Source organism: Motacilla alba, chromosome 1 (genome assembly GCF_015832195.1).
Source record: "Motacilla alba alba isolate MOTALB_02 chromosome 1, Motacilla_alba_V1.0_pri, whole genome shotgun sequence".
NCBI lineage: Eukaryota > Metazoa > Chordata > Aves > Passeriformes > Motacillidae > Motacilla > Motacilla alba.
The window spans coordinates 18803062-18819640 of NC_052016.1; the positions used below are offsets into that span (position 1 = coordinate 18803062).

Consider the following 16579-nt stretch of genomic DNA (forward strand, 5'->3'; position numbering starts at 1 on the left):
TTCCAAGCTGGATGAACACACAGTTTTCACATTAAATTTTCAGTTTCTAAAAAACAAGTTTGGAATTATGCAAGACATGCCCTGATTTTGGAGAATGTCACACCAGAAGTGCTTCTTTTAAAGGGCTTTGAAATACATTCATTATAATAATGCTGCAGCCCTGGAAACCTTAGTACCTTTCTGGCACTGAAAATCCTCCCTCTTCCATTTGTGCCATTGCTGAGCACTGATACCATGTGAGTTTCCTTTCACTTCTGTGTGAGGGAGATGTAAACAGAACTAAACTTCTGATTTATTAAAGGCTTATTTCACAAATAGTCTTTAGGGAGCACTTTAAAGTATACAAAATTGACTTACCAAAGAGAATAACAAGCCTAATCTAAACTGCTAAAAGAAGCAAGAAAACATACCCAGGTTCTGAGCCATCTCAGAACTTCCAGAAAATTGCTGTCCCCAAAAGAAGAGCCATTTGGATCAGCTAGAGGAGAAGACAAGGAGTATCAGGCATTGTGGGGGGCACTGCTAGCCACCACTTAGCTATTCTTGGAACTTAAGGTCAGTGAGGATCCTTGAGTCATCTTCAGCCATGGCTTCCTTACCAAAGCCTCAAAATCCTTACCTAATTAGCACTTTAATTTTAGTTTCATCAGGGATTCTGAGGAAACCTGAAGCTAAGTTTGCTCATTCTCCTACATGAAGATGAGCACACTCAGGGAGTGCACTGAGCTACTGCAAGCACAGTGAAGATTAAACATTTTGGCTACAAATGGGAAGCTTGTCACCAGCTCAACAAGCACGAGATCTAGAAAATATTTATGTTTCAAAAGTGAATCTACACAGAAGTAAAACTGCATTACTTTGTATGAGGAGACAAACTGCATTGTAAAAATCGTAGAAGTTGCCTGATGGTTTCATTGGTCAAGATATCCCTGTCAGCACCAGGACCTAATGCATTAACACAACACAGCATGAAAACACAGCCTGTATTAGCTGATTCATTCAGCAGGAGCACTGATCAAGCAAAGTAATGTGTATTTTCCTTTTTTTTTTTTTTTTCGTATGGTGTATGGGAAGAAATGATAGCCTTAAATGCATTTTTTAAAAAATAAAAAACAACAAGAAGAATGTCTTTTATACTGGACTGATAGCAGATCCACATAAGAATGATATTGTCACAGACTAGGTAAATAAAGCAGCAAACAGGCAATGCAATCTATTTCCTTCAGTATGCAAAAGTCCATCATTTTGGCAATTCTAAAGTAGGCTAGCAGGAAGTCATCCTTTCACTAGACAGTTTGCTACCAACAACTTCACTTAGCTTAATTATATTTTGACTCTTAATCATGTTTCATGAAGCAGGTAGCACTCTTTCTATTGAGAAGTCATATGCCATTTACAAAGAATAAGTCTAGGAAATGCACAGTTTTCCCTGCAATTTCAATGATCACGTTGCCTTTCATACTACATTTGTGACAGTAATTCAAAATCTTTCATTTCTCTCTCTAGCTGTAGCTCTGCAGGACCTAGCAGCTATGGCAGAAGCAAACCCATGAAATCTGCTGAGGTGAATAGCAATGTTCTTCTGCAGTTATCTGTAACGATATTAAAAATATTGTGGTACTCTAAAATATATTTTAGTGCAAATAAATTCACTTCATTATTGTTCTGCCTCATATATACTAGCAAGTACTAGCAATCCAACTTCACAAAGCAGCCCAGAGGTTTGTGGCAGAAAAAGTTTTGGAAGCTTTTTGGTAGAGTTGGGTATACATGCCTCTAAGATTAATGGAAAGTATGATATCATTCCCTATATAGCTATGAAAATTCTAGTCAGGTATTAAAAATAAAAAATAGGACAAGAGTTACCATAGTGAAGAATAACAGCATCAGACTTTTCACATTTTTTAAAACCTGCTTTAAGACTGCATGGTCAAAGTCATCACAGATGAGGACCAAATTTTTCACATTACTATGCAAGAAATAGCAAAAATCACTGTAGGAAGTGGAATGGCCCTGACAGATATTTGCTATCAACACAGTGCAATGGTGTATCTTTAGAGAGGCTGGACACCCTCCCAGTTTCCTGTCTTCCCAGCACAAAGCTTGTGAGAAACCTTGCACTTTAGGAGGTGATTTTCTCTCACTTTTTGTATTTAACTGAAGCAGGCCTTATAATGTTTACCAACTTGTTGCTGTAACTGTTTCTTGAATAAAGGTTCTTGTGACTGTAGAAAAAGTAAAACTCTACAGACTCTGAAGCATCAAGAAAATGAGTGTTCTTAAGTTCACTAGTACTTGTGTCTTTTTTTTCTGAGTCCATTTTTTTTATATTTCCAGGAAAAGTAGACACTGAAAATTTAGTTGTGCCTCTTGGCTTTTCATCAGTTTAAAAATCAAAGCCATTCAAATGTCACCAGCACTTTACTACCATAGATTTGCATAAGTCTCAATCCCTACCCACTCACAAATCTTAAAATTCAAAATAAGTTTTCACAAGGTTCTGGAACAGAGTTTGAATGGGGAAAAGATGAGTGCCTTTGTAGCACTGATCCTTTTTGTCTATCAGTTCCTATATATCTCATAGCTGCAGTCTGGGGAACATGGGGGTGTTTCTGGCTGTCTCTTTACCTTGCAAGAGAGGTGCTGAATGCAGAGGGAGAAGGGCTGAGCTGGTGGACCAATGGGGAGAGCACTGTAATTAGCTAGAATGTTATAAAAAGCAACAGGAAACCTGTTGAGGGCTTTGTAAATGAAGATATGACAAGATGAAAGAGAAGCAGCTGGGGACAGTTTCATATCTTAGGAAACAAATCCTGTTTTTGTGTCTTAGCCACAGCTTGTCACCTGAACATGCATATCATGGTCTTGATTGGTTCTGTTTACTGCCTCTTTCAGCTGCCCTTTATCTCTTCCCTGGGCAAAGACTTTGGGCCTCAGCTTGGCTGCAGCTGAGCAGGACTTTCTAACACCCATGGAAAATAGATTTATACTTGGTGAGGATCTGGCTTCCTACCTTCTCACTGAAATAGGAACAAGAGCCATAAAAGCACCACTTATTACTGACAGTAAAGCAGCCAGAGTGACCGGAGCAGCTGAAAATTGGTGTCTCAGAAAAGCAATTTGGGGATTTCCAGGCATTCTTTTAGTGCTATATTTGAGCCAAATGAGGATTCAAAATGCAATTGAGAACGCTCTTCTAAGGCATGTTCAGGTGTCTCTCAACAGAAAGACATTATCTGAAGAAAGGAAAAACTGCAGAAAACAGTCAAATTGCTTAAGAAATTGAGCAGTCAGAAAGTCCATTAAAGCCCACAGCATTCTGGTGTGCAGCAGAAACTGCTGGCTGAAATGGAGCAGAAATCTTCCCACAGCAATTCTCTGGGCAGTGCAAATATAACTTTCAGCTTTGGAGCACATTTTACTGAAGAAGAGCACTGTGCCCTGTCTGTTCATTACCAGCTGCCTTCCTCCCCACTCCACCAGTCTAGGGAGCAGTGGTCAGTCCCTGGTATCACAGACACCCCACACCTGCATAAACCTCCAGGCAACATGCAGCTCATTTTTGAGAACCAAAATGATCAGGGGCAGCAGAGGAGGTGCAGAGGGCAGGGTAAGAGCAACCACAGCAAGGAAGCAAAGCTGCGATGGGGCAACCAGCAGCCAGAACCTATGCACAATGTGTCAGGAAAAGTTGGAGTAAGGAAATGTACAAAACCAGGGTTGACAATTAGAGTGTTTCTTCATCAAAAAAATGAGTGTCAAAGCAGCCATGTCTCCTAGGGATCAAAGGGAGATGCTGAGAAATGGCTTATCTGTATAGGAAGCAAGCCAGACCAGGAGGGAAGGAAAAAGCCACAAGGTCACTGAAATGGCAGAGAACCATGGCCAGTAACAGCAGGGCAAATGTAATTGTGATAAGATCACAACACTTTCCTGAGAGGAACATGGAGATAATGAACAGAGGAATTGGCATAAAATCTTTCGCAGTTTCCCCAAACTTATTGTTCATTCTACCACAATGCAACACATTCATATCAGATAGAAACCAATCTTTTGAAGCTTTCTAATCTTCTCTTAACCTGAAAATGGGAGAGAAAATGTATCGTCCTCTGCAGTACCTTTAGATTTTTTTTTCTTTCTCCTCATCAAAATCCTAGGTCTTTTTAGTCTTGGGAAATGTCCCTCATACTTCATTCTCACTGAATGCCAAACACTGGTTGGACCAAATAAATATTCTTATGGTATCAATGACTAAATCCTTCTTCTGTAAAACTTAACCATGCTGCTAAGATGTGTGAAGAAGAGAAACCCACTTCCAGTAACTCTCTGCTGATTTGTCTCCAACTGAGGATGTTGTCTCCTCTCCTTTTCCTGTAAAGGAAGCCTGTGTGATTCTACAAATGCATCTTCCATATTTCACAGATCTTGGGAGAGTGGATGGGTTAGCCAGTGATATAGCATATTAAAGTATTGAGGGAGAGGAGAAAAGGACTCATCTGCTTTTCTTCTCTTTGTCTCGGACTGTCCAGGATAGTTTTGTGAAGAGGACCTCAGCTGTGACCTCACTGGGCTCCACTGTGCCTTTCAGGTCCATTCAAGCCTAGCAAGCTTCTGTAGTTTACAGCCTTCTGACTCTAGATTTTTCCTGCTTCATGAGGTTGCAAAAGTCTTATGCAATTGCACAGATTGAGAAAAAGCAACAGAAGGCTGAAAGAGCTTCTATAAAAGTCATATGGACATGGCACTTCTAAGTATACCACTTTGTAGGGGTATGTTGGGGTACTGAGTATCTTAGCATACAAATGACAGAAGGGCAGCTTTTAGTAAACACAAAAAAAAAAGGAGAAAAAACTAGTCTGAGACAGATAGCTTAACTGTTTTCTGCAGGGCTAAGCCTGAGGAATAAAAACAAGTATAAAGATCCAATAACCTTTCCCATTGGGGTCAAGTGGTTGTTAAAGTGGTGTCTGGTCAATCTTTTCTTCTATTCTCTGCCTGCTTTTCAGCTGATTCATATCACAAACATCAGCCCAGATATCCCCAATATACTTTGTGATAATAGAAAAATATGCAGCACAGTAGTTACTTTAGCCAAGCATGCAAGAATGTTTTTCTTTTTTTTTCCCCTCAAGTACTCTGTATTTTTTTAAATATACTCTTCCACTTTCTAAGGAAGAAGTATTTATAAATTACATGTCTCTGGAAAGAATATCAGTAACAATAATTTCACATGGCAAGCTTGACACACCAAAAAAAGCAATGCTTTATGTTGCCCCTAGCAAAATTTTGGCCAACCACTAATCATATTTTAAAAAGCTGAATTATTATAATATATATATATATATATATATATATATATATATATATATATATATACATATATATAAAACACCTGTGGTTAAGTTAACTCTGCACAAAGAATCTAATGGTGGCACCATGGCAGGATGGGTGAAATGTGGGTGGTCTGCAATGTCCCTGTGCCAGAGGCTGTCCAGCTAATGCAGGTGGTTACCGAGGGCTTAACTGGGGGAGGCTGAAGGAAGAGTGACTGGAGAAGCCTGTTGGAGCTGAAGAGGAATATGATTTTGGAGTCTGTTCTCACAGTCATTGCCTAGATGACCTCTGTCAGCATTTTTACTGGTTTAGGTGACAAAAACTGGCAATATGAAGTGCCATGAGGGAGGCTGTGTAAAGTGCAGAAGAAAGGAAGGAGTCGAGGGAAGAAAGGTATCCTGGGAAGAAATTGGAGGAAGGGAGTTAGGATTATTCATATTTTGTATCCCTAAACAGCAATCTGTCATGGAGAGATCCATGTCTTTCCTTGTGATTACAGGAAAGCTCGGCTTAATTCACTATCTGCCATTCAAGCTTTAATAAAGGCCAGGCCTGATCAGCTTTGCGTGCATTGCTATGGTATGTCTGGATAATATTTGTCTGATCTAGATATTTGTCTGTCCCCCAAGCCAGATCAGCAGCAGCTTGCTGATGGAATAGCAGAGTCTTGGATCTTTGTCTTGCATCTACCATTTTAGTCTCAATTTGGGACATACCAACAAGCATTTTGATAGTTCATCTCCAGCTATCTCCTCCGCAACTTGCTGCAGCAGACACAATAGAGGAGTCACCAAGTCAAGAAAATGAATCCATACCTTCTTTCTGACAGAATAGGGAAGAATATAATGGAATATATTGGTTTTACTCTAATAAGTAAATCAACATCAGGAAGAACATCTGCACCACCCCCTCTGTCTGATCCTCTCATAGCAAAACCACCAGTGTCTGCTTTTTGATCCTTAAACAGCAAAACTGAAAATCCAACCTTTGTAATCTTCAATTGAGCCAGTTGGTAGAATGCAGATGCAAAGAATGAGATGTCTTGCTATTGGCTGTAACCTAAATCTAAAGACACTAAGCCCACAGAGATACATTAAAGTCAGAGAGCCCGTCAGGAAAGCAGATGGCAAAATAAACAATTCAGGAAAAAAAAAAGCACAAAACCCCTTGCTGGCACTTAATAGTAACATGGGTAGGACAAATCTCACCAGGGCAGGAAACATTAACAGCCTGTTTGTGACAAAATGAAATAAAATTATTTGAATTGACATTTATGTTCTCATAAATCTGACCAACACCTCTGTTATTGTTTTTACCTGCGACTTCAGCCTTCACTTGGGATGCTGACAGCTGCTTGCATAAAGTAGCGAGGCATATGATGGAGGCCAGCATCCCTGACACAATTCACTTTCTGCAGCGTCTCCTGTTTCCTGGCATGCAGGGGGACTCCTCTGACAGACCACAGCCTTTGCATAGCCTTTGTTCATGGCTCCCAGAACATTTCTGCCAACTCTCTGTCCTGCAGGTCTGTCTGCAGGTGCTCTTCCTGGGAGTGTGCAGGTCTGAGGGTGTCCAGGGTTTCTTTGATGCATCTCCCTGAGCTTTTTTTAGGGGTAGTTTCCTTCCTTTCTTTTTATATTTATCCATCAGTCAAAGTTTCAGATTTTATTTTCTACATCAAATCCCAGGAAAATCTACAGCTAGATAAATCCCATATTTCAGGTCCTGCCTGGTATGTCAGCTACTGTGTCATTGGAAAGGAGCTGAATTACCTCCTCCATGAATTCAGAAATATGGCTGCTGTACAGACCCCCATCTATTACCTTTCTAATGCTATATGGCACATGTTACAGATCATGCTGCTCTCAGCAGGACACACTCTGATCTGAGGCTGTGCTTGCTCAGGCCTGCATTTGAACACTCAGCTGGCTCAGGTTTCTGTAGATGTCTCACCTCCTGTGGTTTGGCTGTACTTCCCTGGGAGCTGGTCTTATTCCACAATGAGAGACAGTTCTGTCCCTGGAGCACTATAGAGGGAACAGGCAGAAAGGGAAAAGTGGCTACTTTTTACTGCTTCCCTGATGAATTTCACTACCAGTCACCCTCCATGTGCTCACCACTATGTGGAGTGCCAGAAGAAGACCTGACGTGCCCAGTGAGGAGAGGGAGAAATCCTTTTTCCAGTGTCTGTATTTTGTATATCTTACCAAAAAGGGTTTATATTGGCTTTGTTCTTCTAGTTTTGAATATCACTTTTTTAAAAAGCCTGCAATTAAACCACAAAAACCTCCTCAAGAGATCTGCCCAGGAAGATAATTTCAGAACAAGGTTAAACTCTGCTTCTTTGTTTCTGTCCAAAGAATCTTCTTGCTGCCACATGGGTAATTGCAAAAATACGCTCCACCAGCTAAGCTGACGAAGACAGAAACACAGATACCTCTGCAACCTCTGACATTTGCCTAAATAACTCTAGAGTCCTTTACTAGTTTTGCAGTGACCTCTAGGATCCTGCTCCAAGTCCATTGGCTTAATTATCTCTCACTGACTTAGCCCAGACTTCCAGAAAGTTTTCTAAGCCTGGAAGGATGAGCATAGTACAGATGAAAAAACCCAAAAAACATGAGTGTGCTGATGAGAAACAGAATAGCCTAGAGCCTTCTATCTCTAAGCTGCTGATGTCTGCATGGTTAAAAATGAACTACCTAGGGCTATACGAAACCCTGGTGTTAGCCTGAACAATGCATTCACATCCATTTACCTGAAATCTAAATTTGGTTTATAGCATTTCACAACCACACAGAAGATGACTGTATCTCTTTAATGCTGAATCAGAGCAAAAAGTTTCCAATTTTTATGCATATCAGCACAAAAGAAACCACTTCCACTCACCCAGGAGTACTGTAGATCCATATCTGTTAGGGAATATGTAAGATGTGGCTGATGAGAAGAGCAAGTACAGTTTTCCCATTCTTCTATTTTTGAAATTAAAAAGTCACAAGGACAGAGCTGGTTGTCAGGAAACGGCTTCCAGTCACTCCACAAGTGAAATTCTGTTTCAGAATGAATTGAAATGGTTCCTAAGTTATTAAGTCTGGAAGTGTATGAGCGGCCCAGAGATGCAGAAATAAAATCTGTCCTGGTCTCAGGCTCTTCTTTTCTTCTTGTGTTATCTTTCCATGTCTTCTTTTCCTGGGGCTTTGCCAGCTTCATGCAAGAAGTTAGAGCTTCTTCATCCTCTTCAGAGAGATAAGCATCTTCTAAGGTATCTTCAAAAATCCAAATACTTGTTATAATATGTTACAATTTACAGAGAAAGTAGTACACTTTTTTTTTTTAATTTAATAGCTGTCTTTCACTCTATATAATGAAGAAGTCAAGGACTCCATTTAAAAAAATTAACAACAAAAAAAAAACTCCCACAAACATAACCCCAAAACAAACAAACAAACAACAAAAAAACCCAAAACCCACACATGCGCACAAAAACAAAAAACCTCCACAAACAAACAAATCCCTAACAAAACCAAAACCAAGTGATAACTGGGGAGATGGAAAGGATTTTTTACTGGGTCAGGCATCTGAGCCAAAAGTGAGATTTATTCTCCATTTGGCATATTCGTCTTGTTCCCTCAAAGGTGTGGAAAATTTTGTTAGTTCTGCCCATGTAAATTTGCTAACTGAATGTCATATTGCTGATAGTTTCAGACAGCATGAGTTGAGCTGGAAAAGTTCAGGAAGCTTTCTAGACAATTGCTCTCCTATCCCTTTTATGTATGTTGTGTTACAAAAATCCCTATTTCCTCATGTGTTTCAGCCCAAGCAGTGATTTGGCTGGAGCAGTAGTTCAACAGTTTAAACTCATTTTAATACTAATACTGGATTAATAAATAATAATATTGGATAATAAATAATACTGAGTTATAAATAATCATCAAACAAGTGCATTGCACAAGCAATGTATGTGCTGTTAAAACAATGTTGGCAAAACAAGTTCAGAGGAAGAACGGTTGCACAGTCAGACCAGAGAACCATAGGAAACTCCAGAAAATCAGCTGAGGCCAGAATCAGTTCAGAATTCCTGTGTCTTACAGCCCTGGGCACTCAGGTATGATGAGAGACAGACTTGCTTATCATACCTCAGACCTTCCTGCACTCACAGACACTACTACTACCATGGATCAGCACTGGAAATTGTCTACCCGTTTGTGAATTTTGCCTTTCTGACCCGAAATGTGATACAAAACTAGAAAGCCCAAAGAGTCCCCAGCATGGAGGCCCCGCTGTTATACAATTCTATTTATCTAGAATCCCCACTTGCGAGATCTACTGTTACAAAACTCCAGCTAGTGCGACAGGAAACTGGTTTTCACACTAGGAGGAAGTCAGCGCTGGAGTGATATCACAGTAACATCTCAGTTGAGGGTTGAAAATTGTGGGTGGTGAATGACAGACCAGGACAGGATTGTTTACAGTTATGTTCAATCCAGTGTCATTTGCCAAATGTTGGAAAGAATGCTGATGTGATGCTGTACTTACTGAGGGGAACCAGAACATGCTTGACATCTTCCAAGCTTTGTGTGCTTGTTTTCTTTGTTCGGACCAATTTCTGCAATCTTTTTAATGTTCCCCTGGACTCAACTTTATTGTCTGGTTCTGTACCCTGCCAAAAAAAAAAAAAAAAAAAAAAAAAAAGACATTAAAATAATTCAAACCCTAAAAATAAAAACTAAGGGTAACATGGTGTTTATCTTGAGAATGACAGTGTTGGATTCGAAGAACTGATCATTGACACAATGCTTTGAAAGTTAGGCTTTTCCTTGCTTCAGACTAATAGGTAAAAAAAGGGGAAAAGGCAACTCACAAGAAACATCAAGCTTAGGCCAGTGTTCATATTGCTGTTTACATAGTAATTTTCTTGAATACCTGAGCATTACTGAACACAAGCAGGACCTACTAAAATAAACATATACCCACACCCCAAAAAAATCTGAAACTGCTTTATTCGTTCAGGCACTGTTGCGATAAAATACTCTTAGTTATGTAAAAGAATAATAATAATAATAATAATAATAATAATAATAATAATAATAATAATAATAATAATAATAATAATAATAATAACAATAAATGTTGTTGCTGTTGTGGTTGTAGTTGTTGTTATATGTGTCTAGATACACCTTTCAGGGCTATCTTCATGGATGATATAAATCACACTGATGCTGATGGAGCCTATGCTGACTTCTTTCCTTAAATATAGGACCCTAGGAGTCCTCCTTCTTTAATCACAATAATGCAAAAGTTCTCATAGTGGAACTTGGGTTTAGACTCCCCCTTCTCAGCAGCAAGCTATATTTCATGAAATCTGCAGTGTTCTGGAAACTGGGAATCAACCACAGGAGCAGAGCAGGAAGCTAGAGAGTTGACACCTTTTCATGTCTCCAGTGTCTCTTGTAAGTCATGGCTTCATTAGTGTCTCAGTTTTGCAGTGGACTTCGCAGCTCTCCCTGAAAGCTGCACTTTGGTCTCAAAGTGCCGCAACCTGAACTTGTTACAGATGAAATTAAAACAAAAGACACTTTCCAGAAGTTCAGCTGATGACCTCCAGCTTCTTGTTGGTGTCCAACAGAGATGATGTGAGTACAGGTACACCCCTCATGGGACACAGTGTGGACATCAGCTCATCAGCACCAACTGTTCTGCTGTGCTTTTTTCTGTCCTTCACCTGTGTGTAGATTTCTTTCCCCTTCCAAATTCAAGATAGCAGGAATGCATTTTTACCTCAGCTAACAAGAGAAACTGAGGTGTAATTTTTCAGTCTCTTGTTGTGAGATGTCTTTGCAAAATAAATCACAGTGGTTTAAAATGCTAATATTGCTCTCATATTAGATCTCTTGTAGCAATAATAATTTGTTCACTTGTAAGTAATGACACAAAAGCAACATGATGACTTTGATTTATGATCTGGGATTTCCATCATGGAGACATCAAGATAAATGGAAGATAATCTATTCAGATAATTTCATTAATGGCAAACTCTAATCCTCTTTTCCTTAAAAGCACTCATTTCATAGAGTTCATTGTTAGGGAAAAGTCATAAGTGCTTAAATAATAAATGCAGTAACTCTCTTTCATGGAGAAAAAAGCTCATGCAGTATCAGCTGGTGGTGAGACAGCTTTTAAATTTACAGTATTTTATTTTGGCTTACCTAAGCATTAAAATATGGATTTTTATCTGCCTATCCAAACATTCTTTGGTGTAGAAACCAGACAATCAGGTGAACTGTGCTTTGCCCCAATCTATAAGCAAAGCTATCTATAAGGAAGGAATTCCCGCATGAACAAGAACCAAGAATATTATTGATTTCCCTACTTAATGGGTTTTAGTGATGAAAAAATCATGCCACCTCACAAATCAAAATGAATTGTATAAAAAAATAAATCACAGGCTTCCCTTTAATTGCAAATAATTTGCATGAAGTGTGCAGAAATACTTAAGCACAAAAAATATACATTTAAAAAATGCATTCTAAAATGCCTTTAGAAAGAAAGACCTAAATTGTGTCTGATAAACTGTTTCCAGTTTATACAAAGGTATTTTAAATACCTTAGAAATCTTTGTACAGTGAGATGTTATGAGGATTAACCTGGTGACAGCAATACAGCAATTTGGAAGCTGAGTGTAAAACACTGCTGGTCAGATTCCTCCAATCTCAGTCCTGTAGAGCACTCTCTTTCCTGGGTGTAACTGCATTAATTTCAATAAAACTACTTGAACAGCATGTCACTTCTCAGCATAAAGAATTTACTCATGGCACAGTCTAATCGCTGTGATTTTTCTTCAGCTGCTTGGCCTTTCTCAAAGAAGTGCAATGATTTAATCATGACTATCAATGCACTTAAATTCAGAGTACAGAATAATAGCGCGAAGATAAATGTTAGTGTGTGTTTACTGTGTCCAAGGTGCTAATTGTTAGGGTACCTTAAAAATGCTTGGGAAGCTTCAATAATAACATGGCTGCACATAATTAATATTAAAATAGTATGTGGTGATAGACAATTTCTTGCTCTGTTTAAAAGAGCTCTGTAAGACACACTAAATTTGGATAAATTTTTTTGTTAAAAAATGTCATTAAAGCCATGGTCAGCCAGTGTATAGAGAAGCACTGTGCAGACTTTCATGTGCTCCTGCCCATATACATCTGACCTTTAAATATTCCCATGATGTTGGTCTGGTACTCCAACTAGCTTAAAATCAGTGCAAAGCAGAATAAGCAGCCTAAGATAATAGGCAGATTCTGTCTTGAGAATCACAGCAATAATACAATATTCTATAAATTATAAAGAAATATAATGACTAATAGCAGAGCAATAATAAAATATTCTACAGAAGACAAAGAGATATCATGATTAATAACATGGATATGGATAAGGATCTTTCAGCTTTTGGAGGAGGAACATACAGCACAGGAAAAACCAGCCTGTTCTTCCCAGCTACTGGTGAAAGAAATTTACAATTTTCATGGCCACTTACCATTTCACTGTTACCAGGCACACCTGGATTGTGAACTCGTGGTGGGATCCATTGCTCATAGTTTATCACCTAGACAGTAAGAAAAGTAATATAAAAAAAATTACAACTTACATATGATGAATAAGCATAATTAGCACCATGTAATTAAATATAGACAAGAGCTCAGCAGTTTTTTATGCTGGTACTGTGTGGATATGAAAGTATAAGACTGACATACATCTGCCACCCACTGAAATTGTTTTGGTATCGAGCTATCTTGATTTCCTTAGTTATCTGGGACTCAGTAATGTCTTAGAGACATCACAGTGAAAGTGGCACCATGGCAGAGCTGTGCATTATAGTATGGGATCCTTGGATCTCATCCTAGATCTTGGCTTTCCTTGCTCAATGAACAGGAAAGCCAGAGAAGACTTCCCTCAGCAGCACCCTCCCCAGCTGATGCGGTTCAAAAAAGGGTCTTGCTTAGTTCATCTCATTTTTCCTAGGATGTTGAGCACCAAAGGTGTGAATTTGAACTGGATTAACAATGTGGAGAAAATGGGATAATCCTTAGAACTAAGACAAGACTATTTACACTTTGATCATCTGCCCATAATGTGTTTGTTGGTCACAGTGTCCTCAGGAGAGGAACACCAGGGGAATGCACCTTCCTTGGGGCACTGCTGCAGTCCCTAGGGGTCAAGCCTGGCAGTGCCTACAGCTCAGCAGGAAAGCGATGAACACTGGCCTTTTTCCTTCATGAATATGAATGGCACGTTGAAGGCTGAATGCAACCTATGAATTTACGTGAGAAATGAGGCATGAAACATTTTTGAAAATGTATTAGCCCAAAGACTGCATTACTTGGTATTTTATGTCCTTCCCAATATGCTACAAAGGCTTCAAGCCATCAAGGGAGCCCTACTAGACATGAGTAAATAAGAACAAAGGTACAAAAAATAAATGCAGAAAATAAAGGCAATGGTACCTTTTATGGTAAGGTACAATTATTGCAGCGGTGCTCATGCTATATCCCTCAACCTGTACTTCTGTTTTAAGCCCCATTTTCCAGCACTTACAGAATGAATGGAATGAATGAATGTCAATTTAGGAAATGGAGAAGGATTAAAGCTTTTTGTGAAGCACTCAGGGAAACTTATTTGCTTTCTCTTTATTTTTTTTTCCTTCAATGAGAGGAAAAAACATCTGAGGTGTTCATCTATTCTGTTTACTCCTGCTTGTAAATTTGCCTCTTCCATGGCACACAGAATCACAAACTCCCTTAGACCAGCTGAGGTAGGAATGCACTTTTGGGGCTTGTCTAGTTTAACTCCCTGCTCAGAACTGGTCACCAGAGCAAGTTGCATAGGTCCATCTCCTCACAGGAACATCTCCAAAGATTAACTTCTCATATCCTCTCTAGGAAGCTTCATCAGTGTCTAACCACCTAGAAGAGTGCTTTCTTTATGTTCAGTGAAATTTCCTGTATCTCAGTTTGTGCCCATTGTTCCATCGCATTCCTGGGAGTAGCAGCCTGTAATTCCCTGGACTTTCTGGGACAGGTGAGTTGTATGAGCTATCCCACCCAGTTTTGTGATCCTGAGGCTGCAGTTGTGCAATTATATGCCGACTTCTAATTCCCCCTGTCTGTTCCCCATGCTGTGTGCATCAGCAGACAGGCACTTCATGAGGACACTCATTTGTGCTGATTTTGCAGAAAAAGAGTGCTGTTCTCTCAGAATTTCCTTGTTTGTGTGCATAGTGTAGTGCAGCAAATGAAAACAGATATAATTAGACTATTTTGGAAGCTTAAAAGAGAATTATATCAATGATGATATATGATAAAGAAGCCATGAGGTAACAATCACTAAAATTCAAAATAATTCCATTAAACTTGAATTTTTTTATAAAGCAAGCTCAATAGGTCTTGAACTGATTCCAAAGTTTGGAGGGACCAAAATCCCTATAGTTCATCATTCTTGCACCTGAAAAAAACTCTTCTAATGCTTTGAGAAGTCAAAAGAAGGACCTTGCTTCTAAAATGAGGCAAATAGTTCATGGGGAAAAGTTTTAAGGGATTTTATGGGAAATTGTACTTAAAGCAATCATAGGCCTTATTCTCTTTTCACTTCCATAGTCTGTCATGTGCGAGGAATGACCTCCTGGACCTTTTTCAGGAGGCAGTTGTCCAAAAGCTGTCATGGCAGGATAGGGACAGAGCCAGAGATCCCTCACACTAAGGGAAGGACTATTGTAGGTAATCAAAGACTAATCTTTCTCCATAATTCTTAGAGAATGAGAGAAAGAAATCAGAGAAAGACAATGAGAGATGCAAAAGAAAGAGTTCTTTTCTCCTTTCTTTCCTCCTCATATACTCTTTTGTCAGCTGGGAGAGGAGATAATCATGAGAACAAACTAACAGTGTAGAGACAGATAAAATTCTGAAGGAAAGCAGAAGGAACCTGGGACACAGTGACTTTCCAGGCACTGGTTTCCAATATGGAAATTTTCTGTTCCCCCAATATGCAGATCATTTGACTCTTTTTTTAACCCACATCTTGACTTTGACCTACACTGGAGCTGAGCACTGCCTAAACATTGGATCTTCACAGTTCTCTGTCCTATCTCAGATGCCTTGAGGATGATGAATGTACATTTTTTCTTGGTTTTAACCTAAACATCTAAAAGGACTCCTGACATTGTATAGAAATAACAGAGGAAGCTCAGCTCAGAGCTTTTTCTTAAGTTTAATTCTCACCTTGAATTTAAAACTTTTCTGCAAAGGAAAATTTAATAGATTTTCAGCTTCTAAATAATTTTATTGTATTCATTCCTTATTTAGAACACACACATATATACAGGTGTGTTACACATTTTTAGTCCCAAACTGTGTAAACTGTTGGGTCCTGTGAAATCAGCAGGTTTGTCACAGATAGGAACTGAAGTAAAACATAATCAGAGCAAACATTGGACTGGAAGTGAAATAAAACCTAAACACCAGTCATTCCAATTCCAGAGCTACCAGCCTTTCACCTCTGCTGTTCACCAGCTGATAGGCTGTTACCTAATTTTACGTTGTTGCTATGATTATGCAAACCCAGGGGTCAGAATTTGTTCATTCCTCATGCCAGTGGGATGACTAGTACAGATGTAGGCAGAAGAGATATGGTATACGTTGATAGAAATTCAGAAAGCTTTAGGATACATATGCCAATATGGATCATGCAAGACAGATCTAAACACTCAGGATGGATCTCGCCAGACACAGTTCTAGCGCATCAATTTAGCAGAAATGTATTCACTCAGGGAAGGAAAAGGTTTTCTAGGCAATGAAATCCATATGGCCTGCATAAGAAAAATCATGAACAACTTTGGAAGTCACCAGAGTCTTCTTTTAAAATCGCCTTCTAAAATACAGAGGCATACTGAGTATGAAGTTTAGGCTAGGCAAATGCTGAATGGAAACAAGAAATGAAATTTTAATTGAATAAAAAATTAGATTCTGAAAAAAAAAAAGAGCAGTTGTTTCACCTGACATGTTGTTTCTTCTATCTTCTTTCCTTGGAGCAAACGTATTCCATCAGCAATAATATTATCCTCTGTGAATTATGACCAAGAAAGAGAAAACATACTTTAAAATGTCCTGCTTTATGTTTTAATGAGGAATATCATTTGAATTGCACTTGATGCTTCGAGCTGACATTTTGACTCTCTGAAGTTAATCTTATATCATTT

General features: G+C 39.0%; 1 protein-coding gene across 3 annotated transcripts in view; it reads right to left on the reverse strand.

The window, feature by feature from the left end:
- LOC119698542 (SAM domain-containing protein SAMSN-1-like) overlaps positions 1-16579 on the reverse strand; it is an 82544-nt gene that overhangs the window by 42928 nt on the left and 23037 nt on the right. For 2 of the 3 annotated variants that reach the window (XM_038130519.1, XM_038130526.1), the window contains 4 exons: positions 16376-16443; positions 12866-12934; positions 9871-9994; positions 8224-8600 (listed from right to left, as the gene is read on the reverse strand). In XM_038130519.1, coding sequence (XP_037986447.1) covers positions 8224-8600; positions 9871-9994; positions 12866-12934; positions 16376-16443 — 638 coding nt within the window. The remainder of the gene's footprint in view (positions 1-8223; positions 8601-9870; positions 9995-12865; positions 12935-16375; positions 16444-16579) is intronic. The other variant, XM_038130535.1, reaches the window with a different exon arrangement.